Below are 25,887 nucleotides of genomic sequence, written 5' to 3' on the forward strand. Positions count from 1 at the left end.
AGATTTCAGTTTGCATTGTTTAAGATGGGATTATACTTCGCTTACCTTAAGTTAGACTGGCTGGACGTTGAAAACTTAATGGTTCCAAGTTCTCTCAATAGAACTGTTATTCGATACTAAAATTAGATACTTAAAGACCAGACAAGTTTCAAGTTAATACCTTATAAGACAAACTATCAAACAGAAGTCGGCATATGATAGGCAATAGTACAAATCACAATCGAATAAACATAAACAATAAACATTTTAAAAGTAACTTTGATATAGATTTAACATAGGAAAGTTTATCCCTTGAACATTTTAAAACTAACAACTAAGCACATGTAACCTTTTTCTCATAAATTTAATTTACAAATCATCTTTGCCTTTTCCTATGAAAGGAAATCAAACAAAGAAAAGCAAACATCCGAGCCAATGCTCCAAAGCCGACAAGAATACTGATACAACGAACCCCGTACCCTACATGGTATCCTTTTCCCCACAGTAAGCTACAACGAGATATCAACCATACACCAGAATATCTGCAAGGCATAAACGAATCATTCAATAATCAAACGAAAAAATATCTCTACATGGCCACGAGATTTAGATTAAAATGATCATGTAATATTAAATAACTATATTCATTGTGTGATACCTACCTTTAGAAGTTGACAGTTTGTATGGGATATAGTACACAATAACACATTAGATTTTCTTGAAAAAACAAGCTTCCTGGTTAAACAGACAGTATTTGCTCCAAATCTTCAAGATCAGATGACAAAACCAAGATTTTGTTCAGGAATTGTAAGTGTAAAGTTATAAGGTACTTATGTCTATATATTCATCAAGGAATGGATAAATATTATTTTGTCAAGATTCACAAGTGAAAACAGGATAACCAATGGAACAAAAAACAAACCCTAAGTCTGCAAAAACCCGGTCACAAGTGCACTATAGATATAGATATTGATTTATGGAAATCCCATATATTGATATCTGAAATCCCAGATCTCCGCTCGCAATTTGGACTAATCTTTGTGGTAGATATACCGAGTTACCCTTGCAAACCTCAAGATGTGATTACTATAAGAGATCAACAAAGATTGAGGGCAAGTGATCCAAAGGTGACATTCAATCAATCAATGAATACAGTAAGGTCTAGTTCCCTGAGTTGGGGGTTAAAGGGGTATGTGGTGTTAACCATTCCCCTAAGATAATACTATCATGCTAGATAGAGAAAACAAGCCCAAGGTGCAATACAAAAGAAATGCACAAGTGCACATAAACGAATGAAGTACCAAAGATATTGGTGCCTTCATGCATAGAGGACTAGATAAGAGAGATCAAGAAGATCATAAGATGATTGTTTGAAAATGAGATTCGTGATATCTCGATATGCAACTCAAGCAAGGCACTACCCCCAAGAGGGGTTAAGAAGCCTAGATGCAAAAGTTTGACTGGGTTGGCCTTGACCACTCACTAGTATTGTAAATAAATGATAATAAAAGATTGAAGGATGGCCTTAGCAAATGCATCAATGATAAAGTGGTGTCATGGTCACATGTGAAGATTACATCCATAAATATCACCATCCCTCAAGTTGAACATGGATCACAAAGAGATAGCATTGTATCACAAGATTTACACACCTCTTCCCCCCTTCCCCCCACACTTGCTGACGAAAGGTATTGCCCCCATAAATTCCACATTGCTTCCTCACAAATCCTTTGGGGTCCTCAACAACAAAAATCACACTCCTAAGTGACTTGGAGGCAAGATGTAAGATTTTTGTAAGAATATTATCAACCTAAACAATAAGGGCATGAGGTGGAAAAGGCTCTCAGTGATGATAAGGACCAACAAGAAACTCTTGCATCAACAAAGCAGGAAGTAGCCCACTTAGGAAAAGGCTTTGATCAAACCAAAGGGAGAGTAGTTGAAGTAGATGGGCGGCGGGCCTCCCTCTTAGTCATCATCATCATCATCATTATTGTCATTGTCATCATCATTGATTTGCTTACCTAGAGAAGGTGATCCATTATCGCCCTATGAATCAACCTCAGGGGTATGATCAACAAACTCATCTAATAAAGGAGGATTGAAAGGAACATCTTGACAAGAAACAATAACTGGTCTTAGGCTAGATGAATCATCAATGCCATTAGCCTCAATTATCTTTCCAATTCTAGTAGAGGAAGTGCTTGGAGAAGCACATTAAGGAGTAGGAAGAAGACCAACATAATGATAGGAGGCACAATCCATGGAAGGATGTCGAGAATCATCTAAAGAACCATCTAAAAGAAGTAATGAGAAATATTGGCAAATCGTTCATAGGAACTTTATCAAAGGTAGCCTCTTTATATTCAACGAATGCATAGGCCGAGGATCGCGAAGATAGTAACCCTGAAAGCTTCATTATATCCAACCAAAGTGTAGCACAATCTGAAAATGTTGATGTATTGTGCCTTTCATTAGGAGCATGGGCCCATGCACTAGATCAAAAGATTCTAAAGTGATAAATAGAGGGTTTGTGTCCTTGCCATTTCTCACAAGGAGTCATACTTGTAACAACACAAGAAATGAAAACCTCTTCCTAAAATGAAAGTTTCATATTTTTGGAGTGAAGTATGCAACGAGCCATCTTCATGATAGCACTATTCTTCCATTCTGCTACACCATTTTGTAGTGGAGCATAAGGAAAGATTCTCCACCACAAGATGCATTGAGATATGAGAAATGATTGGAAGCATTTCCAATATATTCCCCTCTACCAACAGTCTTAAGAAACTCGACCTTCCTCTTGCTTTCTATTTCCACTAGAGACTTGAAATCCCTAAAACACCTCACCCTTGGATTTAAAGGTGTATATCCAAAGGAATGGAGAAAACACTGTTGGAAATACTGAGAGGGGGTGTGAATCAATATTTCGTTACTTTTAACAATTTTTAACTTAGTTATTCTTGAAATTGAATTCACATCACATAAACAATCATCCACAATGTAAAAACACAAAGATCAAAATGCAAGTCAGACTTGAAGAAAAACTTGTAAACAATCTTCATTTCATTACAACCAATTGTGAGGACACCAATCCTCTGTAATCACCAACTTACAACTTTTATAGGAACCAACCTACAAGAGATTTTAGTCCCTTAGTTGAGATCCGTTGACCACTGGAGTGGCACCTGATGATATATGAAGACTCCTAGCCCAAGGAGTACCAAAGGACACTTGTACCATCATATATCATCAGATCACCATAGTTTTTAAACTCTACTTCTACTTCTCATCATTTTTTCTTGTCCCCAGATTCCACGCCCTACGGGGAATTGTAATAAGTGATGCTAGTAATGATGAGTTTTGAGTCTGTAATAGGCCTAGGTAGCGTGAGACCTTGCCAACAAGTGAGTATTACTCTAGGAGGTTTTTTCACTTGGTTAATTATCATCTCCCTACCAAGAGTTAATAATTAATTGAGATTTTCCCCCAAATTACCCCAAAGCCGGAATACAACTTGATGGTGAGGCCTTGGGTGAGTCCTAGTGTCTAGAGTCGATGTATATTACCATACTAGATCAAACAATTTTTTTTATGGAATTTGGTTAAGTCTAGGTAGTCATTTTTTCATTTTTTAGATTTCCCGCAGGTCAAAAATTGTAATAAAAATTGTATATATAATGTAATAAGTGTTGTCTAGAGAAGTTGTATGGGGTATGAGTAATAAAAATTACACCTCTCACCCTCAACTTTCTACTATGACACACTTGTGAAAATTTTATCAATGCAGTGATTGATTTACTTTTCCTACTTATTCCACCATAAGTTATTCATGACATCACTTCAATAAACATTAAAATAAATATTGCTGCAAATATGACACCGTAATATAGAAACAAACATATGCACAAGAATCAACACATTGACACAGACATTTTGGACTAATGTCCCCGGAAAATCCCAATGTGGGAAAACTAGTGCAGCAAGGGAGGATTTTATTATTCAGCAATTTTCTAGTACAACAGAGTGCCCAACCGACTTACCCACAGATAGACAAATTCTTCAGCACTTCTTCTGAACCCAGCGTCAACCTTGCTAACCTCTGCATGCCTTGAAACCCTTTGCGTCAGCCTGTTGAGACTCTACGCAACCTCTCTGGCCTTCTGCGTCACTCCTGCAGCTTCTGCGTGGATGATGCAGGCCCTACTGTCTTTGCGCAGTCTCTGCTGCCTCTACGTGGCTCCCTCTAGACCTACGTCTGCCTTTTTTGCCTTTGCACTGATCTCTCGTCTTTCTGTTCCGTATGTGCTGCCTCCTGACTGCTAACCAGACCACTGGTTCAATTTCTCAGTTAACCCCGCTCCAGAAATTGAACTGACTGGTCTCCCTCAGTGTATTCTCTAAGTGACCCTCAAGCCTCCTCTTATACTTTTCTTGTTGACAAATCAACGGCCGAGATTAAGTCCCTAATCAATGACTAAGATTAGATCTGGCTTGATCCATGACTTTTGGTCCATTCTAACACAGTTTCATATTAATTCACATTAATAAGATTAGATCTGGCTTGATCCATGAATTTTGGACCATTCTAACACAGTTTCATATTAATTCACATTAATATTTTATTTTCCCTAAGTTTAGACCTACGAATTACATTAAAAATATTAATTATTTTAATATCTCCCAAACTATTTAGAATCTGCCCAAATCCTTTCTAGGTATTGGAGATCTCATGTGCCTTAGCCTCTCCACCAAGTTTCGTGGCTAGAGCACATCCGATGCTACCCCAAATCAACAACACTTTGAGGGGTTAATAATGTGTTCTAGACCCTCAAAACCCACATTTCCTAAGTTTAATGGAAATTGTGGCATTTAATTAGGCTATAATTAAATAAAATAGAGGGAAATAAATTATTCCATGTGACAGAATGACGTGGAAATGACTTGTAAATTATAATAAGTCAAAGAGTTGAGTCAAGGGACATGTGGAGGATGACTGAGCACACCGCATCATAAATACACCATTATTTCATAAAATTGAATTTCCTAGAGATAAAGCAACAGTTGCACATGTGGAAAATCAAATTAATTAGAGGAGCTCATGCATTGAAGGAATATTCTATGGAAAATCGAATTAATTAGAGGAGCTCATGCACTGAAGGAATATTCTATGGAATATTTGGACTGAAGATTATGTGGGGCCTCCTCTCACAGTTATCTCGGGTGCTTCTACTCTTAGCACTCCACTCTTGAGGAAAACCGCGTAAAAATTGGTCGAGGCTCCACCAATTTAGAAAGGCCAAAGCAGAAATAAAGAAGCAACTAGCAAAGACAGTGTTAGGCTCAGGTGAACAAGGAAGTGGCACTGGTTCTACTTCAGCATCAATATCTACAACCAACGCGGTAGCTGCCTCATAATTTTTTGTTCCTAGAACCACGCCTGGTTCACAACCATCTATCACTTCAATGCTTAAAAAAACTGAGAAAGAACAAGCTGACAAGTTGTTGGCCAAATTTTTCCTTTGGAGTGATATTCCTTTCAACGTTGCAAGGAATCATCCATTTTTCCAGCCTGCTGTTGATCATATTGCAACTGTTGGCTTAGGGTACAAAATCCCTTTTTATGATGACTTTAGACGGCCGATTCTTCAAAATGAAAAGGTTGACTGCACCAAAAGATTGGAGAAGTTTAGGGCATCATGGACACAAACATGATGCACTATGATGTCAGATGGTTGGACCGACCAAAAGGGGAGAACCCTTATAAACTTCTTGGTTAGTTGTCCCAAGGGGACAATGTTTATGAAATCCATTGATGCATCTTCACATATCAAAGATGCAAAAATTTTATGTGATTTGCTAGATGTGTTTATTTTGGAGATGGGTGCAGAACATGTTGTCCAAGTCATAATGGACAATGCTGCAAATTATGTTGCTACTGGCAGGATGTTTATGGAGAAGCATCCTACTTTATTTTGGACACCTTGTGCTGCACATTGTATTGATTTGATGTTGAAGGACATAGGGAAAATTTCCTCTGTCAAAGATATTGTTGGGTCATCAAAAAGAATTACAAAATTGATATATAATCATACATCTGTGCTTAGCTTGATGAGAAAATTCACCAATAACAAAGAGTTGGTGCGCCCCGCCATTACATGGTTTGCCACCAGTTTCATATCTCTTCAATCCCTCTTGAATTCTATGTGGGATGTGAAGAGAATGTTTCTTTCAGAGGAGTAGCGTGTTTTGACAATGAGCCGCAAACCAAAGGGAGAGGCCATATGCAGATTAGTTTCATACCAGGAAGACTTCTGGGCGGGAGTGCAGGAGGTGTGCACCGTTACTGAATCTTTGGTAAAAGTTCTTCGATTAGTTGATGGTGAGAAGCCCGCAATGGGCTATTTGTATGAGGCCATGGATAGGGCCAAAGAATCCATTCGGGCCTACTATGATGATAAGGGAGATGAGGGGTTTCAGAGACAACTCCTCCTATGGGAAGTGATTGATGAACGATGGAACAACACACTCCATTGTCCCATTAATGTTGCAGAGATCTACCTAAACCCTGCATTTTCTTACCCATGTGGGTTCGTATTTGATGTTGAGATCATGGATGGATTCTTAACTTGTGTTCAGAGGATGGTGCGATCTCCAGCAGAACGTACAGAAATCTCCAAAGAAATTGAGACATACAAGATGGCAGGTGGCACATTTGGCTTTGACATGGCTGTGACTGATAGGACGACTAAAATGCCAGGTATTTTTTAGTTTGTTTCAAATTTCATTGTCTCTTCAAGTTCATAACTTCATACTTTGCTTCAACTTTCAAATTTCATTTTTTTCTTATGTTTATTTAAAATTTTATTTGTAATTTTGTTGTAGATGCATGGTGGAGAATGTATGGTGCCAGGGTACCCCTTCTGCACAAGCTTGCAATCAGAATCCTCAGCCAAACATGTAGCTCCTCAGGATGCGAGCGCAACTGGAGTGTATTTGAAAAAATACACAACAAGCGCAACAGGTTAAACTTAAAAGTTAAAACTTAAAATATTGCAAATTTCCAAATAAGTTTTTGAATTCATTAAACAATATTTTTTTTATAATTATTATTTCATGATCTTTGTACAGGTTGGAGTCCCAACGACTTAATGACACAAGCTATGTCTACTACAATCTTCGATTGTGGGTGAGGCAACTTAAGAGGATACCTGATATGGAGGCCATCTCATTGGATGGGATTGACACCACTGCTGCATGGAGGGTTGAGGCCGAGAGGCCTCTCATGAAGTTTGCCGATGATTGGTTAGAGCAGGAGGTAGTGGAGGGGGAGGAGGAGGAGGAGGAGCAACAGGAGGAGGTGACACCACCTACCTGGGCTACCCCTGCCACCAGTAGAGGACGTGGTCTACCTCCTATAGCTCCTAGTTCTTCAGCTTCTAGAACACAGTAGAGTCCACTGCCAACTCCACTGGCATCTACATCTAAAGGGAAAGGGAAAGCTATTGCATTTTCTTGCAAGAAGGGCAGAGGAAATCAGTAGTATTAGACTTTAGTTATTTGGTTCATTTCATTGTATATGACATTATGACTCATGATATGAGATACATTATTATATTTTTTTGTTGATATTTTGAGGTTGAGTTGGGACTTAGGAGTTAGGACTTACTATTCAAGACATGATACACTGTTATGTGTGATGTAGCACTAGAAATGATATTATACATCTTACATATTAGTTCTTTTATCATATTTATGTATCAATGTATTTATTTTATGTTGTAGATGCTTTAGATATTAAAAAAATTGAAAAAAAATGAATATTTTTGTATTTTACGATTTTTTCCCGATTTTTCCAATTTTTTCCCCTTGCCGATAATATCTCGATAACAATCACTGCAGCATTGATAAGAAGAAGCAGTGACGAGGGAGATTAGTCTCATCATGATGAAAAGAGTGACAAAGATCATCACAGTGTCAGTATGATCTCATGATCCTATCTCAGTTATGATCCCAGTCTTGAAGGTCATGATCTCAATGAAGACAAGAGATCTCAGTGACATGATGAAGAGGTAATAATGAAGATCTCAGTGATGCAGCAATCATGGCTTCAATGGTGCAGTAATCATGATGATCTCAATAGTGTTTGAGAAAGAGGATTGATGTCTTGGTCTTGGAGAGGCAGAATGTGTCAAAGGTCATGGTCTTGGTATTCGTCAGTTGGAATCTCTATAAAAAGAATTTTGTGTGGGTTTTCCTCTCCAAGAGGGAGAGGTTTTGGCCCTGGCAGAAAGCCAAATATTATGTTTTCTTGTCTCTTTTGTTTTTGGTAGCAATTTGATGAAGTAAACACACACACTAATAATTTAAAGAAACATCAAGCTAAGATAAACTCTAAAAATACTTCACAAATTGTTATCATGACAAGAAGAATCACTCTAATTTCTGAATGCCCTAGATTCTTCAACATGGTATCTAAGGGAGTGGGTTCAGAAGTCAAAGGAAGGGCAGAAAAAGAGACATTCAAGGATAAGATTTCAAACAAAGCATCAAAGCAAGTTGTAGAAATCAAGATCTACATTCAAGAATCAAGACCTAGATTAAAGAAGCAGTCTACATCAGCAATCTTCAATAGCAAAGGTCTTGGTACACATCAGACAAAAGAAGAAGTGTTCAGATCTCAGGATACATGACAAAAATTTTGGTACCTCCCACAATTTTGGTCTACAGCATGCCGTGGTAGTACTAACTCAGATTGTGTCCATTTCTATAAAAGAACAGTCTTAAAATCTCGGATCCTCAGAGCTTCTGGATACATATTTGAAGGGCAGTTCATATTCCAATTGATGGATCTGTTGACCACTACGTGTCAACTACCCATAGTATACACCCTTTTTTCGCAAAAGGGATAGCGCTTAATCGATATGTCTGTGCCATTCGACTATCATCATTAGCCTGATCATGTTATTTTGTAAACCCAGTCTGCATGTGTAAATTGTAAATAATCTTAGTAGATCTGTGTCATGTAATTACCTAGGTAAACCTAATCTTCTAGTGATGATCTACGTTCCGGAAGGTTTTTTGTCTCACCAATCCATGATCGGCAGAGTTTTCCTTCAGCCTAACCCCAAAGCCGGAATGGATTTTGTCATTAGAATCTTAGGGGAGTCCTAGTGTGTTAGATCGAGTCTATGTAAAAGTGATTTGGAAATAATCCTAACTATTTGGTTAGGTTATTACAAATTGCTTGATCTACTAGATTATATTTGTGTCACAGAACTGGGTAGTCTATGAGGGTCTATGTCAAATGGGTTTTCTCCCTTGAGATGTAAAAATGTAAAAATCATGATGTAAAGTGTCTTGAGGGTTAGAAAATGTTTTATCCCCTCATAAGTCCTAGGTCCTAGGTGATTTTTCCAAAGGCTAAGTTCGAGGGTCTCTTTAAATAAAAAAAATAAAATAAAAAAATAATAAAAAATATAAAAATAATAATAAATAATAAAATAAAATAAAAAAATAAAATGAAATAAAATAATAAAATAATAATAAGTCAAAGTTTTGAGGAAATAAATGCAAAATTTTAATTTTTTATATTAAAATGTGAAATTTCCTCAACATTTAAAATTTTCGACGGATGAGATTAAAAGAGATTTTGATCTTCATCGGCGGTCAAGATCACTTTGACATGGATCACTCGAACTAGCCATTGGGAATTTTTTCTTTAAATAGAGTGTCAGGGGTCATTTGAGATCATTCAATCTGGGAGTCTTGTGCTAAAAAAAGCTCTCTTGTAATCGTTTTTCATGTGCAATAAAGAAAGACTTTGGGGTTGAAATCTTGTTGGTGTGACTCTTCTAGAAATGCTGTAAGATGTTTTATTTTTCTACATAATTTAATTTTAGCCATTGATGATAGCTTGATGAAGAGTGATTTTAAACATAGGTATCTTGTTTAGTCACTAGGGTTTGAATGGTAGTTAACTTTCTGAATATGATGGCAGGTATGTCCATTAGATTTGGATTTTATTGTCAATTTCTCCCTCTTTGTTAATGGTTGAATTAAGCTGTGTAGGCAAATCTTGATTTTGAGTTTACCGGGGGTTCGAGGAAGTTCTCGGCTAAACCAGCCAACTCCCAGATTGCATTTTCTGAAGAGCCCAACGGGTTTTGATCCCGAGGTTATCATTAGAATTCCTATTGCGGATGCATGAAGGGTTTTTTGAAGCACCTCATATTGAACTTAAAGTTTTGAAAATATTTTTGTGGCATACTGATAAATCTGGCTATTTAGAGCCTTTAAACTGTGAATATTGTAATTATTTAGCTGGTTTAGGGATTTTTAGTTTTGTTTTTGGGTGTTTTTTTTTGTCATTACAGGTTGCAGATCTGAAGGTGTAGTCTTGTCCTGAACCCAGATCTAGGCCCTGGAGGGTAAGATCTAGCCTCAACGTGATTTTTGCAGGGACATTCTTCAAAGGATTTTCAAATTTGTTGAAGAAATTTGAGGGTTTGTTCAAGCTATCTGTCTGCTGGGGTTTCATTTTCGCATAAAAATTTTGAATTTTTTTTTTCTTAAGGTGAGAGCTGTCCAAACCCTCCCCTGTGCGCTGTCCCTGACCAGCATCCTTCACGCCACTCCACCAACCTGCAGGGAAAATCGATTTTTTTTTTTTTTTTTTACGCTGCCACGGCTTCATTCCAGTCACCTGTGGCCTCTTCATGCATTTCATTCGCAGCTGCACATTGTCTTCAAAATCCCCTCGCTCGAGCAGTCACATCCTCCATCTATCACACCAACCCACAGCTCCCTTCTCGACACTATCCATTTCCGCTGCTATCCTCCTGCTCCTCTCTCCTCATCCGCTGCCTTTCCACGCAGCTACCATACCTGTAGGCAACCATAAAAAGGGAAACCCGCCTGATTTGTATTGCCTTATCCCTCCACGCAAGCATTCAGCTGTCCATCTCACGCGGACAACACTCCTCGCCCATTAAAACTCCCCTTCACTGGCCAAACTGCTACATCCGCATGACTACTCCCTCAGACTCGAGCTCCTCATGCTGCCATACCTGCTATATTTCCACGCTCCAGTCCGTTGATTTCTCTCCCTTGCGCACACCTGCACGCAGTAAACAAATGGCAGAAATTTCAATTTTACATGAGCATATCAGTAGGGTTAGCGTAGATATTTTTCGTTTATTTTTTCATTCACGTTATATCTTCTAGATAGATTTAAGTTTAGATTTAGTTCGCCTTTCATTTTTTTTTGTGTTAAGGCTAGGTTTCTCTCATACGTTTGATTTCATTTTTATTCATGTGTTAGGTTTGATAGTTTCATTTCCTTTTTTATTTGAAATTTAAGGAATAAAAATTTAAAAAAATTGGTTTTTCATTTGATTTGGATTTAGTTTTGAGTTTCATTTAGTAGTAAGGATTTAGATTTTATATTTTTTTTATAGATTAAGTGTTAGCTTTTATTTTGATTTCATTTGGTTTAGCTTTTAATTTTTATTTTTAGTTTAGTTTTGGTTTTGTTTCAAATAATAATAATAATAATAATAATAATAAAAAGAAAATTAATTGTGTCGAAACATTTTTGTCACATTTAGTCTTGGCATATTCACTCAAGGATTTGTCACATTTATAATTTTGGTGTATCTTTTCCACTAAGGCTAAAAAATTTAATGTGGGATTAATATTTGTCATTTTTATATAGTTAAATGCGCTTAAATTTTATCTGAATATTAGCTATCTGAAAGTGGTGAATCATTCTATGAACTGGTTAGCATTTGAATTTCATGGTTGAATAATGAATTTTGATCCTTTGAAATTTAATTGCTAGAGCTCTGTGCATCTTTTGAATAACTTACATCTGGTGAAATTCTTTATTGCATGATTGTTTTAATGCTCATCATATGCTAGACATTTCAGTAAATATTTTCAAGCAATTGTCAAAGGATTTGTTCATATTTCTATTTTCCAAGCAGCAGCAAACCAATTACTTGATCTAGTGAACGCACTGGTCTTAATTATTTAAAATCTAATCAAATTATCTCTAAGCTTTAATCAAGTGCTTGTTTCCCTCGCTGTGTCTCCCAAGCTAGCTGATTACCAGCTGGTTCTCTTTTATCCCATAGGATCTACCCCCCTTAGCCTGCTATAGGGAGATGGCTTAAACGGAGAGATTGGGGATTAGGGTGACAGCCCCGGTCTTAGCGTTGTCGCGGTGCCTGGACACTCTGCGCGACAACATTTTTGGTTCCGTTGCCAGGGATAGAGTTTTTTCTGTCCTTGGTTTATTCGACATTCATCATTCATCTTTCATCTTTCTCATCTCTCATTCGAGCCGGCAAAGTCAACATTTTTTGGCACATCTCATCTTTTCCGCCATTCATTAGCTTGTCAAACGGCCAACATTTCCTGGCGTCATTTGATCTTTTCATCGCCCTATCTTTCATCATCTCGTTAATCGTTTCATCTGTACCTTTGGCACCTGGACATCTCGGTTCGTTTCTTGTTTGAGTGGTGACTCCATTTCTTTTCATTTATTCTCAGACAAGAATCCCTCCCTGATATCCAGTTCTTGTTTCCCTTTGGATCTTAGAGTTAGATTCATGTTCAGGTGGCGACTCCACTTCTTTCATCTCTTGATTTTCTTGAGCAGAGATCTCTCTCTATCATCCATTTGGTCCCTCATTATTCATCATGGATTATTCGTTTACCCCGTGTCATTTTACTGATGTTCTCCATGATATTCCGGAAGTGGCCATTTCTAAATTGTCTTTGTTCTCGGGTGGTGATTCAGTCGCTGTTAGAAAGCATCTAGGCAGGTTTTCTCGTATAATGTTCATATATTGTAGACCTCCTCAGTATAATCATGAAGATGTCAAAATGCGTCTATTTATCTTTTCTTTAGAGGATGATGCTTTGAATTGGTTTAATAATTGTCCTGAAGATTCTTTCACTTCTTTACAAGACATTGTTAATGCTTTTAAAGATAGATATGGTTATCAAGACAGCTCGCCTTGTGCCCCTAAAATTGTGCAACAGAATGAAAGTAATCTTATGAAGGGTCCAGCTGTCAATGAAATATTTCAAGACAATTCTTCATATCAGAATGTGCCATCCACCTGTACCGTTGCAGATAAAATTCATGATAGTGGAAAAGCATGGACAAATTGTAAAATCAGTGTCAACAATGAAAGGGAAAATCAGAAGAAAATTATAGAAGAACTAATGCGGCTGGTAAAAAGTATGGAGATCAATAAAAAAAAAATTGTAACTGATTACACCAATGATATGAGAACTTTATGCACCCACCTGGAAAAACGTGATAAGGAGATGGAAATCATGAAAATTAAACACTTTGATCACGTAACCGACATGCAAAGTTAGCATGCTAAGGAAATTGAGACCATGAAAGCTAATCATGACAGGGAAATTAATTTTATGCAAAGCAAGTTATCAGGCTTAGAGGAAAAGATGATGATCATGGAATTCAATCATTCAAATCAAGTGACTTCCATGGAAGCAAGTTATCAAGAAGAAATAAGTTTGATTCAAAACAAATTGTCAACTATGGATGAAGAAATTACCATCATGAGATTCGATTATAATAATCAGTTAGCTACCATGCAAGCAAATCATGTCACTCTGCAAGAAAGATTCGTGAAAACTGAACTCAATCAAGCGAAGTTAATAGTAAGACATGCCAGAGAAATGGGTTCATTACATAAAAGGCTAGAAGAGAGGAAATCACAGGTCCCGTCTTGTTGTGAATATCCCGAGAAAGAGGCTAACTTCATTAACGAAGTTTTAACTAGGAATGACATGATCAAAGAAGAAATAAAAAAGGGTCAAGTTATAACTCATGATACCTGTGCGACTGATACATCATCCTTGACAGAGCAGATGCAGAATGAAGAAAGACATGTCATGCATATCTTACATACTTCATCTGAGACTTTCGAAGCAGAATGTTCCACATCATCAGTGATACAGCCTGCCATGAAGAAAAAGTGCAAGATAAAGAGAATGAGAAAAAGATTTGATGCATTAGATGGCTGCGAGCAACTTGATTTTCAGATAGAAAAAAGTCCTACCGTATGCAGAATTGGACATGGCATATCTGAGAAGCAGCCGATAGATTTTCCTAAAAGCAGGCAAATGCTCAGTATACACTATATTGAACACATCTGATGCCATGGGGCATCCTTTGTATTTCTAACCCTACTCCTTGTTTTTTCAGCGTTTTCAATTCTATTTTAGGATTAGATTTACTTTTCATGTTACTAGATAGTTAATAAATGAAGAGCTTATATCTTTCCTATGCTTAATGTTATATGATGACTTTTGGATGGATGCTACTTATGTTTTGTTGTGTGTTGTGTGGATGCAGATTCTGGATTCTCACACTCCTACAGTGCAACAACGTGTCCCCAAGTAGAGCTGGATGTTGACCACTACGTGTCAACTACCCATAGCAGTACACCCCCTTTTTTCGCAAAAGGGATAGCGCTTGATCGATATGTCCATGCCATTCGACTATCATCATCAGCCTGATCATGTTATTGTGTAAACCCAGTCTGCATGTGTAAATTGTAAATAATCTTAGCATATCTGTGTCATGTAATTACCTAGGTAAACCTAATTTTCTAGTCACGATCTACGTTCCCGAAAGTTTTTTGTCTCACCGATCCATGATCCACAGAGTTTTCCTTCAGCCTAACCCCAAAGCCAGAATGGATTTTGTCATTAGAATCTTAGGGGAGCCCTAGTGTGTTAGATCGAGTCTATGTAAAAGTGATTTGGAAATAATCCTAACTATTTGGTTAGGTTAATACAAATTGCTTGATCTGCTAGATTATATTTGTGTCACAAAACTGGGTAGTCTATGAGGGTCTATGTCAAATGGGTTTTCCCCCTTGAGATGTAAAAATGTAAAAATCATGATGTAAAGTGTCTTGAGGGTTAGAAAATGTTTTATCCCCTCATAAGTCCTAGGTCCTAGGTGATTTTTCCAAAGGCTAAGTTCGAGGGTCCCTTTAAATAAAAAAATAATAAAATAAAAAATAAAATAAAATAAAATGAAATAAAATAATAATAAGTCAAAGTTTTGAGGAAATAAATGCAAAATTTTAATTTTTTATATTAAAATGTGAAATTTCCTCAACATTTAAAATTTTCGACGGATGAGATTAAAAGAGATTTTGATCCTCATCGACGGTCGAGATCACTTTGACATGGATCACTTGAACTAGCCGTTGGGAAATTTTTCTTTAAATAGGGTGTCAGGGGTCATTTGAGATCATTCAATCTGGGAGTCTTGTGCTAAAGAAAGCTCTCTTGTAATCGTTTTTCATGTGCAATAAAGAAAGACTTTGGGGTTGAAATCTTGCTGGTGTTACTCTTCTGGAAATGCTGTAAGATGTTTTTTTGCATAAATTTAATTTCAGCCATTGATGATAGCTTGATGAAGAGTGATTTTAAACACAGGTATTTTGTTTAGTCACTAGGGTTTGAATGGTAGTTAAATTTCTGAATATGCTGGAAGGTATCTCCATTAGAATTGGATTTTATTGTCATTTTCTCCCTCTTTGTTAATGGTTGAATTAAGCTGTGCAGGCAAATCTTGATTTTGAGTTTACCGGGCGTTTGGGGAAGTTCTCGGCTGAACCAGCGAATTCCCGGATTGCATTTCCTGAAGAGCCCAGCTGGTTTTGATCCCGGGCTTATCATTAGAATTCTTGTTGCAGATGCATGAAGGGTTTTCTGAAGCACCTCATATTGAACTTGAAATTTTGAAAATATTTATGTGGCATACTGATAAATCTGGCTATTTAGAGCCTTTAAACTATGAATATTGTAATTATTTAGCTAGTTTAGGGATTTTTAGTTTTGTTTCTTGCATGTTTTGAAACTAGGTGTTTGTTTTTGTCATTACAGGTTGCAGATCTGAAGGTGTAGTCTTGTCTTGAAGCCAGATCTAGGCCATGGAGGGTAAGATCTAGCCTCAGCGTCATTTTTGCAGGGATATTCTTCAAAGGATTTTCAAATTTGCTGAAGAGATTTGAGGGTTTGTTCAAGCTATCTGTTTGCTGGGGTTTCATTTTCGTATAAAAATTTTGAATTTTTTTTTTTTTTAAGGTGAGAGCTGTCCATACCCTCACCTATGCGCTGTCCCTGATCTGCATCCTTCATGCCACTCCACCAACTTGCAGGGAAAATCGATTTTTTTTTATTATTATTTATTTATTTATTTATTTTACGCTGTCGCGACTTCATTCCAGGCACCTGCGGCCTCTTCACGCATTTCATTCGCAGCTGCACATTGTCTTCAAAATCCCCTCGCTCGAGCAGTCACGTCCTCCATCTGTCACACCAACTTGTAGCTACCTTCTCGATACTGTCCATTTCCGCTGCTATCCTCCTGCTCCTCTCTCCTCATCCGCTGCCATTCCACGCAGCTGTCATACCTGCAAGCAACCATAAAAAGGGAAACCCGCCTAATTTGTATTGCCTTATCCCTCCACGCAAGCGTTCAGCTGTCCATCTCACGCAAACAACACTCCTCACCCATTAAAACTCCCCTTCACTGGCCAAACTGCTCCATCTGCGTGACTGATCTCTTAGACCCGACCTCCTCACGCTGCCATACTTGCGATATTTCCATGCTCCAGTGTGTTGATTTCTCTCCCTCGCGCACCTGCACACAGTAAACAAACGGCAGAAATTTCAATTTTACATGAGCATTTCAGTAGGGTTAGCGTAGATATTTTTCGTTTATTTTTTCGTTCAAGTTATTTCTTCTAGATAGATTTAAGTTTAGATTTAGTTAGCTTTTCATTTTTTTTTTATGTGTTAAGGCTAGGTTTCTCTCATGCGTTTGATTTCATTTTTATTCATGTGTTAGGTTTGATAGTTTCATTTCCTTTTTTATTTGAAATTTAAGGAATAAAAATATAAAAAAAATCGTTTTTCATTTGATTTGGATTTAGTTTTGAGTTTTATTTAGTAGTAAGGATTTAGATTTTATATTTTATTTTTTATAGATTAGGTGTTAGCTTTTATTTTGATTTTATTTGGTTTAGCTTTTAATCTTTATTTTTAGTTTAGTTTTGGTTTTGTTTCAAAAAAAATAAAAAATTAATTGTGTCGAAACATTTTTGTCACATTTAGTCTTGGCATATTCACTCAAGGATTTGTCACATTTACAATTTTGGTGTATCTTTTCCGCTAAGGCTAAAAATTTTAATGTGGGATTAATATTTGTCATTTTTATATAGTTAAATGCACTTAAATTTTATCTGAAGATTAGCTATCTGAAAGTGGTGAATCATTTTATGAACTGGTTAGCATTTGAATTTCATGGTTGAATAATGAATTTTGATCCTTTGAAATTTAATTGCTAGAGCTCTGTGCATCTTTTGAATATCTTACATCTGGTGAAATTAATTATTGCTTGATTGTTTTAATGCTCATCATATGCTAGACATTTCAGTAAATATTTTCAAGCAATTGTCAAAGGATTTGTTCATATTTCTATTTTCCAAGCAGCAGCAAACCAATTACTTGATCCAGTGAAGGCACTGGTCTTAAGTATTTAAAATCTAATCAAATTATCTCCAAGCTTTAATTAAGTGCTTGTTTCCCTCGTTTTATCTCCCAAGCCAGCTGATTACCAGCTGGTTCTCTTTTATCCCATAGGGTCTACCCTCGTTAGCCTGCTATAGGGAGACGGCTTAAACGTAGAGATCGGGGATTAGGGTGACGGCCCCCGGTTTGAGCGTTGTCATGGTGCCTAGACACTCTGTGCGACAACGGGGTCTTCATACATCATGACATGCAATTTCAAATCGATGTTGCATACTTCAAGGCTCCTTATGAAGCCAAATTATATCAGCAGTTTGTATATCAAGATAGCTCAAAGGCAAAGAAGGCAATCTTCCTATCAAGGATCTCATCCGGTGGAAGCATCAATACATCTGCCTCATCAACAACCATCATGATCAGGGTGAAGATTTCATCTTCACATATCAAGTATCTTTTCATTCTATAATCAAGTTTGGTTCAATGACTTCATGATTGCAAGGAGATCTCTAAGGTGCTTGCATGGAGTAAGAAGGTTTGACAGAATCCTTATGGAGAAGAAAAGTCATTGAACATATCAAGGTCTCCTTTGAATTCATAAGAACTCTTAAGGTTCTCTCTTTCCTATGTAGTAAGAGAGGAGACATAAAAGAGCTACATGAAATGCTAGAAGATATACTTTCTGAAATGCAGTGAAGAAGGTACCAAAGAATGAAGAAATATCTTCATGAAATCTCAATTGCGAGATCTGGGAAAATGATGAGAAGATAATCATCATGGTTATTGATATTGATAAGCAAGGTAACAATTGTCTATGAACAAGAAGGTTACCACAATCAACAGTATGTGGTCTCTATGCTAGATAGAGAAAGACAAAGGACTCAAATATGTGCAAAGAAAAGGTTGACAAGACAGTACTATGGAAAGATTATGGAGAGGAGCTCATATCACCTGAAGGATGGAGGAAGTTGAAGAAAAGGACCAAGGAAAGAGGGAGTAATAGATCTCCTTTAGGAATGAGATGGTGTCCTCTCAAAAAGGATCCTATCAGAATTCCTTGCAGATATGACCATGGCAAGAAGATGCATCGTGGCATCATGGAAACATTAGACACAAGAGCTCATGATATCACCATGAAAAACATGAAGGACATAGCTCTTGGGAATCTCATTGGACATTAAAGGAAAGAAAGAAGTCATCCAGGACAAACGAAATATTTGCTAGATAAGGATATACAAGATCTTGAAGATTCTCCGATAGAAAGCTCAGCGGAGGATTCCCTAGTCTGGAAAGGCAACAAATGTTTCATCAGGAAATCCAACTTTTGGAATTCATGAGATGATGATTCGATGACATGAGAATTGAAACAGTTCAAGGGATTGAAGATCTTTTCAATCAAGGAAGTTGCTAGAAGTAGCAAAGGAAAAATGACGTATGTATGCTTGTATCTATATTTAATATTGTAGTGTCATGACATATGGTTGCAGGTAACATGGACCGAGCATGATCAAGAGGAAAAAGATCTCCTCCTCTGAAAGGATGCAGAAAGACATAGTCACATTAGATGAAATCAATATAATATGTCCTCATATGACGTATGAGGTGGTTGACTACAATTGAAGGACTCTGATTGAAAGCTCCTGGGAATGGAAGACGTGAGGATGGAAGAGATTGTGAAATATGCAACCATGATGAAGGCAATCAACATCCATAGGATCAAGAAGATTTGACTAGGAAATCTCCTGCAAAGATATGGAGACTCTGGTGGAAGTCTGAAAAGATGAAGACCCTTGACAACAGATATCTTTGGGACATGTGTCAACCTGTATGTAGGGTGTTGATACCTACAAGAATATGTCATTGGAAAAGGCCATCACCAAAAGGTAATATGTTATTTGATTTTGGTTTCTGACCTCTTGGATAAAGTTTGGGTATGTGTGCAGGGCCAAGGTAAGGAGAGTTGTGAAGGATGTCACAACTGTGTACCTTGTGATCTAGAGCAATCACAGTTGAAGGAAAAATGAAGATAGATGGCCCTATGAAGGAAGCCCTAGTTATAAATCCAAGGAGGATGCTTTCCGGGAAAGTAGGAATGACATGATGAAGGAAAGTGATGGATGGTTGAACCCTACATGTGAAGAAATTGATGACATCGAAGCCTTGGATCATCAGTCAACTAGAAGACCCTATAAAGTACTGATGATAGAGTCCCTGGGTAAGAGGGAGCTTTGGGAGGTTCCTATGAGTAAAGGAACTCGAGTAAGTTTCTGAGTGAAGAGAAACTTGGAACTCATCCCTGTTAAGGGGAGAGTTAGACACGACATTCTTGTCTTCAGATTGGAAGAAAGAATGGAGGATTATGTAATCATCTGGCATCCAACACTCTTTGAGGATGTGGTAGGCAATCCAAGACAAGAATGGGCAAGAGGACCGATATTCTTGAGGGCTGGGAACCCAAGATGAGAATAGTCCTAGTAGGACATACTCGAAGAACACTCGGGTGGGTATAACCCTAAGAGAGTCAATGATGATGCGTGTCTATTAGTCATTGGTCTCGCCAACATTGTGTGCTCTGATCTAAGTGAGAGATAAAGCTGTTAGTCAAGGCCTTACTATATGAAAAACAATGTTGGTTGAAATGATGCTATAATAGATGGATTGCAAATTCGATTCTTCTTATGAGAAATTCTTCAGATTGAGAATGACCAAGTATCATTATGAATACCTCCCTAGTTAAGAGGGAGCGTTGAAGAAAGTGTAACTAGGTTCAGTCTTCATAATGACATGATCTTTGTAAATGATGTAAATTTTTGTATGCCTTGCTACATGGGTTTCATGAGCAAGAAGTGTCATAGGTCAAAAGAATTCTTCTTGATGTCTTTAGGATTTTATTATTTTGTCAAAGAAGTCATGTCATGTATAAAGAAGCTCTTCATGAGCCCATGTAAATGTATACAAGTCCAACAGTGTGTAGCAGCCCTCCAAGACCAAGAACAATCCTCCGAAAGCAAGCACAAGAAGTCTGCATGTAAAACAATAAGGAGATCTTCACGTCGGCTCCAAAATGAATTAAAATACATAATTAAAAGTCATGTTGCTTGGATAAAAGACATGACGGTTCATGAATTCACGTCGGCTCAAATATGTGGCACAAACCACTATAAATACCCGTCTAGGGTCAGCGCAAAAAGCACAAGAAGACTTCGCATTTCCTCTGAATTTTCGCATGGATGAAGGAGCGGATCCACACCATAGAGAGGCGTCTATTTAGGGTTTGGCTGCTACCTAGGATGGGTATAAGGAGCAAAAGAACCCGAGCTAGTCTAATGGCAAAACGTATGATCTCAGATCTAAGGAATGCATGACAAGAGGACGCGAGTTCTGTGCTAGTATCATTCTCGACATACCTGTGAATTTAAGGTCCAGTCAAGCTAGATCTCGAATGGATGGAGAAGAAAAGACTTCGAATGAGGACGCAATATTGGTATGAGTTCTGGGCTAGATTCATTCTCGGCATAGTCATAATTCTTGTGATGACAATCTCGGCATTTCTGTGAATGGAGTCTTACCGTCTTGGCACATTTAGTCTCACAGTATATGGATATGCCTCCTAGCAATCTTGATATGTATCTCAGTGATATCACAACAACACTGCTAATAGTCTCGACATATATATATATATATATATATATATATATGTGTATCTGTGCTCCTACGACCTCGCATACCCTCAGCAGATCTCAAGTGCAATGATGAACTTGGTTACAATATTGGTGAAGGTAAAGTCGCAGTCCTAATCTCATTGACCATCACAATCTCGGTGCAATGAGAGGGAGCAGTATCACAGTCTCTTCATAACAAGAAGGAACAAAACCATAGCCTCTGCATAATAAGAAGAAGCAGTGACAAGGGAGATCAGTCTCATCATGATGGAAGGAGTGACAAAGATCATCACAGTCTCAGTATGATCTCATGATCCTATCTCAGTTATGATCCCAGTCTTGAAGGTCATGATCTCAATGAAGACAAGAGATCTCAGTGACATGATGAAGAGGCAGTAATGAAGATCTCAGTGATGGAGCAATGATAGCTTCAATCGTGCAGTAATCATGAAGATCTCAGCAGTGTTCGAGAAAGAGGATTGATGTCTTGGTCTTGGAAAGGCAGAATGTGTCAAGGGTCATGGTCTTGGTATTCGTCAATTGGAATTTGTTGACCACTACGTGTCAATGACCCATAGCAGTACACCCCCTTTTTTCGCAAAAGGGATAGCGCCTGATCAACGTGTCCGTGTTGTTCAACTATCATCATCAGTGTGATCATCATGTTATATTGTAAACCCTTTTTGCATGTGTAAATTGTAAATAATCTCAGCAGATCCGTGTCGTGTATGTAATTGCTTAGGTAAACCTATTTTTCTAGTGACGATCTACATTCCGGGAGGTTTTTTGTCTCACCAATCCATTCTTAGATGGTCGGCAGAGTTTTCCTTTAGCCTTACTCCAAAGCCGGAGTGGATTTTGTCACTGGGATCTTAGGGGAGTCCTAGTGTTCTAGATCGAGTCTATGTAAAAGTGATTTTGGAATAATCCTAACTATTTGGTTAGGTTATTTGATTACAAATTGCTTGATCTACTAGATTATATTTGTGTCGCAGAACTGGGTAGTCTGTGAGGGTCCTTTTCAAATGGGTTTTCCCCCTTGTGATGTAAAAAATGTGAAAATTATGATGTAAAGTGTCCCGAGGGTTGGAAAAATGATTTATACTCTCATAGGTTAATTAATTAAATTTTCTGGCCAAAATTAACTAGAATCCTAAGCTAGAAATTTAATTAATTCTATGTCCTAGGTAAATTTAAATTCTCTAAAGGCAAAATTCATTGGTCCTTAAAAAATTAAATTTTAAGAGGTCTAGGGACTAAGGTAAATTAATTATTTTGCTAAATTTTAAGCCCTTGGTCCCTGGGGTTAAGTCAAAGTCAAAATTTTGAAGAGATTAATTCAAAAATTTAATTTTTGAATTAATCAAAATACATTTAATTGAAAATTTCGAATTTCCTCAATAATTTAAAATTTCGATGGATGAGATTAAAATAAATTTTGATCTTCATCAACGGTCGAGATTGCTTTGACGTAGATCACTTGAATTAGCCGTTGGATGATTTATCTTCAAATAGGAGGTCATTTTGTCAGTTAGGATGATTCGATCTCTGGATCGTGTACTAAGCTCTCAAGCTCTCTTGTATACTTTTTTGAATTAATGCAAAAGTCTTTGGGGTTTCAACATGCTATAGTGTTCCTCTTCATGAATTTATGGTAACATTGTTTTAATTTCTGCTTAATATTATGTGAAAACTATCAATCAATAGCTCTCTTAGAATAATTTGAATACAGGTATCTTATTCAGTTTGTTGGATCTAGGGTAACAGTTTTAATTTTGATTGAAGTAGCAGGTATCTCTATTTATTCAGAATTTTATTGTTGTTCTATTTCTCTACTTGATTTGATGGTTGATCTAGTGTTTGCAGAAGATCTTTCAGGTTTTCATTGAGCATTTGGGGATAGTTCTCGGTTGGACCAACCAACTCTCAACACATATTTTCTGAAGAGCCTACTTCATATAAGCCTCAAGATTTATCTAACGATAATATTTTTTCTGCAGGGTGTTTTTGGACTAGTACCTCTCTAAAATTTCAAAATATTTTAAATATTTTGCGGAAATTTTAATAGATCTGACTATTAAGAGTCTTAGATTATCAAATCTGGGAGCGGAGTTGGACTCATACTCCTTAGATTTGATAGATCTATAAACTATTTGTATAGATCTGTAAATTATTTGTATAGATCTGTTATTTACTTGTGTAGATTTGAAATTTTGTAACATAATTTTGAATTTTAACACTTGGGTTTTTTGAATTTTCTCTATTTTTGTACATATTGGGTATTGGGTTTTTCTCTTTTCATTTGTGCAGGAATAGATCTGAGAAATCAGCTAAGAAAATCTTCAGATCTGAGCTAGATCTAGACCCTCGAGGGCAAGATCTGGGCTCAAAGATTGTTTGTAGGAATAGATATGAGAAATCAGCCAAGTAAATCTTCAGATCTGAGCTTTATCTAGAACCTGGAGGGCAAGATCTGGGCTCAAAGATTGCTTGCAGGAATAGATCTGAGAAATCAGCCAATTAAATCTTCAGATCTGATATTTTTCAAGCAGATCTGGGGGTTTTGAGACAGATCTAGGCCCTAGAGGGCAATATCTTATCCCAAATCTTTTTACAAGCCCAACCATTAAAGATTTTGCAATAAATTTGAAGATCTGAAACAAAATGTTTTTTTTTTTCAGAACAAGGGTTTCAAGTTTTGGGGCTCCTAAGCCCAGATCTGCCTTCTCCTAGCGCAATGCTAGTTCTATTGGGCCTAGATTCCCCTTGCTCCATTTCTAATTTGAATATTTGATTTTTTGAAGCTAATCATTGGTGGGTTTTGTAGAAAATTTGGTAAAAATTTGTGTTTCAGGTATATAAAAATTTTGGGCAACTGGGAAAGTGATCTTCAAAGCCTAGGGCCTAAGGGTTTGATCTCTAAACCATCTTTTTCCTCACTGTTTGTTACAACAGTCATATACCTTTTTAATAGTGGTGAAAAACATATCTAAATGGTATGAAATTAACTAAAAAATTGCTAAATACATTGATAAGTCATTTATGTTTGATGTGTATCAATAATTTGGCCTAGATCTACATTTTGGGTCATTGTTATCTCTGAATAATTCTGTTTTTCAAGTCTGAAATACAATAGTGGAAAAATTTCATGTGGGTTAGCTTAAAATCAGTTCCTAAGTTGTCTAATACATTAGGGAATTAATTTCTTGAGTTGGACATTCATCATTAGGCTTATTTCATGTTTTAATTGCTGATGGTAATAAATATATCAGATCTGATATAATTCCGGAAATCACATCACAACAGGCTGAAAATTTTTGATAATTCATGTGGGCAAGTTTGGAAAAATTTCGGTAAATTTTTGGCATAAAAATATCATTGATAGCTTACTGTTTTCATTGTCATATTGTTGCTGTCATAAAGTTTTTCTTACTGCTGTCCTAAAAATTAATTTCTGAAAATTAAGTACTCTGTCATGGAATTGTGATAAAATGCATATCCTTTGTTTCATAAACTGAGTATTTTTTTGAGCATCTGTTGACATTGATATCGAATTGCAAAGTTGTTTTTGTTCTCTTTGAGCTAAATTGTATCAAGAAGATTTGAAATAAGTTGGTGTTTTAACTATAGTATTTTCAAGAGTTTATTTTCTAAGTCTTCATCTAAAAAAAAGGCAAGCATTTCATTTGGGTAATTGAGGGTTTTTGCGGCATAAGTGTTTTCCCATTTTCGAGTTTAACTTCATCTCATCTTCTGGTGCATTTGCATAAAGTTAACTTTGCATACATAAAATTTACTTCCAATCATAAGCTTGGTCGATAGACAGATAGATCTCCATCCATCTTTTCTTGAGAAGGCTATTTTAATAGTACTTAAAACGATGACCTTGTAGTCATCAGAGCCACAGTTCTCTGCAACGCCGGAGGCATCGGGTATGTTAGAATTTCAGGAGAGGTATCGTTAATCACACCTTAGTGTGCTTCTCCTGATATTCTCTCTGCCAATTACTACGAAATCAGGCTCAACACAGAAAGGATTGAAGGGTTCACATTTAAATAGGAATTTAACTAAAATTAACCAAGATTCTTGCATCTCACATTAATTTTAGGATCTACATTTCATATAAAATAGTCATTCATCTAAGCAGTAGTTGCTAATCGATTACTTGGTCTTAATTTCCCTAGCAAGATCGTTGACTCCATAAGGCACTGGTATCAATCGTTTAAAATCTAATAAAATCCTATAAGTCTTGCTAAATCTTAATCAAGTACTTGATCGCTTCACTGTGTCTCCTGAACTGGTTGGTTCCCAACTAGTTCTTCTTCATTCCACTTTTCCATAGGGTCTACCCCCCTTAGCTTGTTGTAGGGAGACAATTTAAACGGAGAGATTGGGGATCAGGGTGACAGCCCCCGATTTGAGTCGTTGTCGCGGTGCCTAGACATTCTGTGCGACAAAAAAATCTATATAAGAAGAATTTTGCGTGGATTTTCCTCTCCAAGAGGGAAAGGTTTTGGAATTGGCAGAAAGCCAAATATTATGTGTTCTTGTCTATTTTGTTTTTGGTAGCAGTTTGATGAAGTAAACACACACAATAATAATGTAAAGAAACATCAAGCTAAGGTAAACTCTATAAATACTTCACAAATTGTTATCA

At 36.9% G+C, this 25,887-nt stretch overlaps 1 protein-coding gene across 1 annotated transcript in view; it reads right to left on the reverse strand.

Annotated features, from left to right (window-relative positions):
* Positions 1-293: 293 nt before the first annotated feature.
* Positions 294-25,887, reverse strand: part of LOC149186941 (ABC transporter G family member 28-like) — a 198,154-nt gene continuing 172,560 nt past the window's right edge. Inside the window, 1 exon segment of the mRNA XM_089409505.1 lies at positions 294-521. Within this exon segment, the coding sequence (XP_089265631.1) occupies positions 356-521 (166 nt within the window). The 3' untranslated portion in view covers positions 294-355.

The sequence above is a fragment of the Pinus tabuliformis genome, chromosome 3_1 (genome assembly GCF_031772625.1).
Source record: "Pinus tabuliformis cultivar Carrire ecotype Pingquan chromosome 3_1, CPIR1, whole genome shotgun sequence".
NCBI lineage: Eukaryota > Viridiplantae > Streptophyta > Pinopsida > Pinales > Pinaceae > Pinus > Pinus tabuliformis.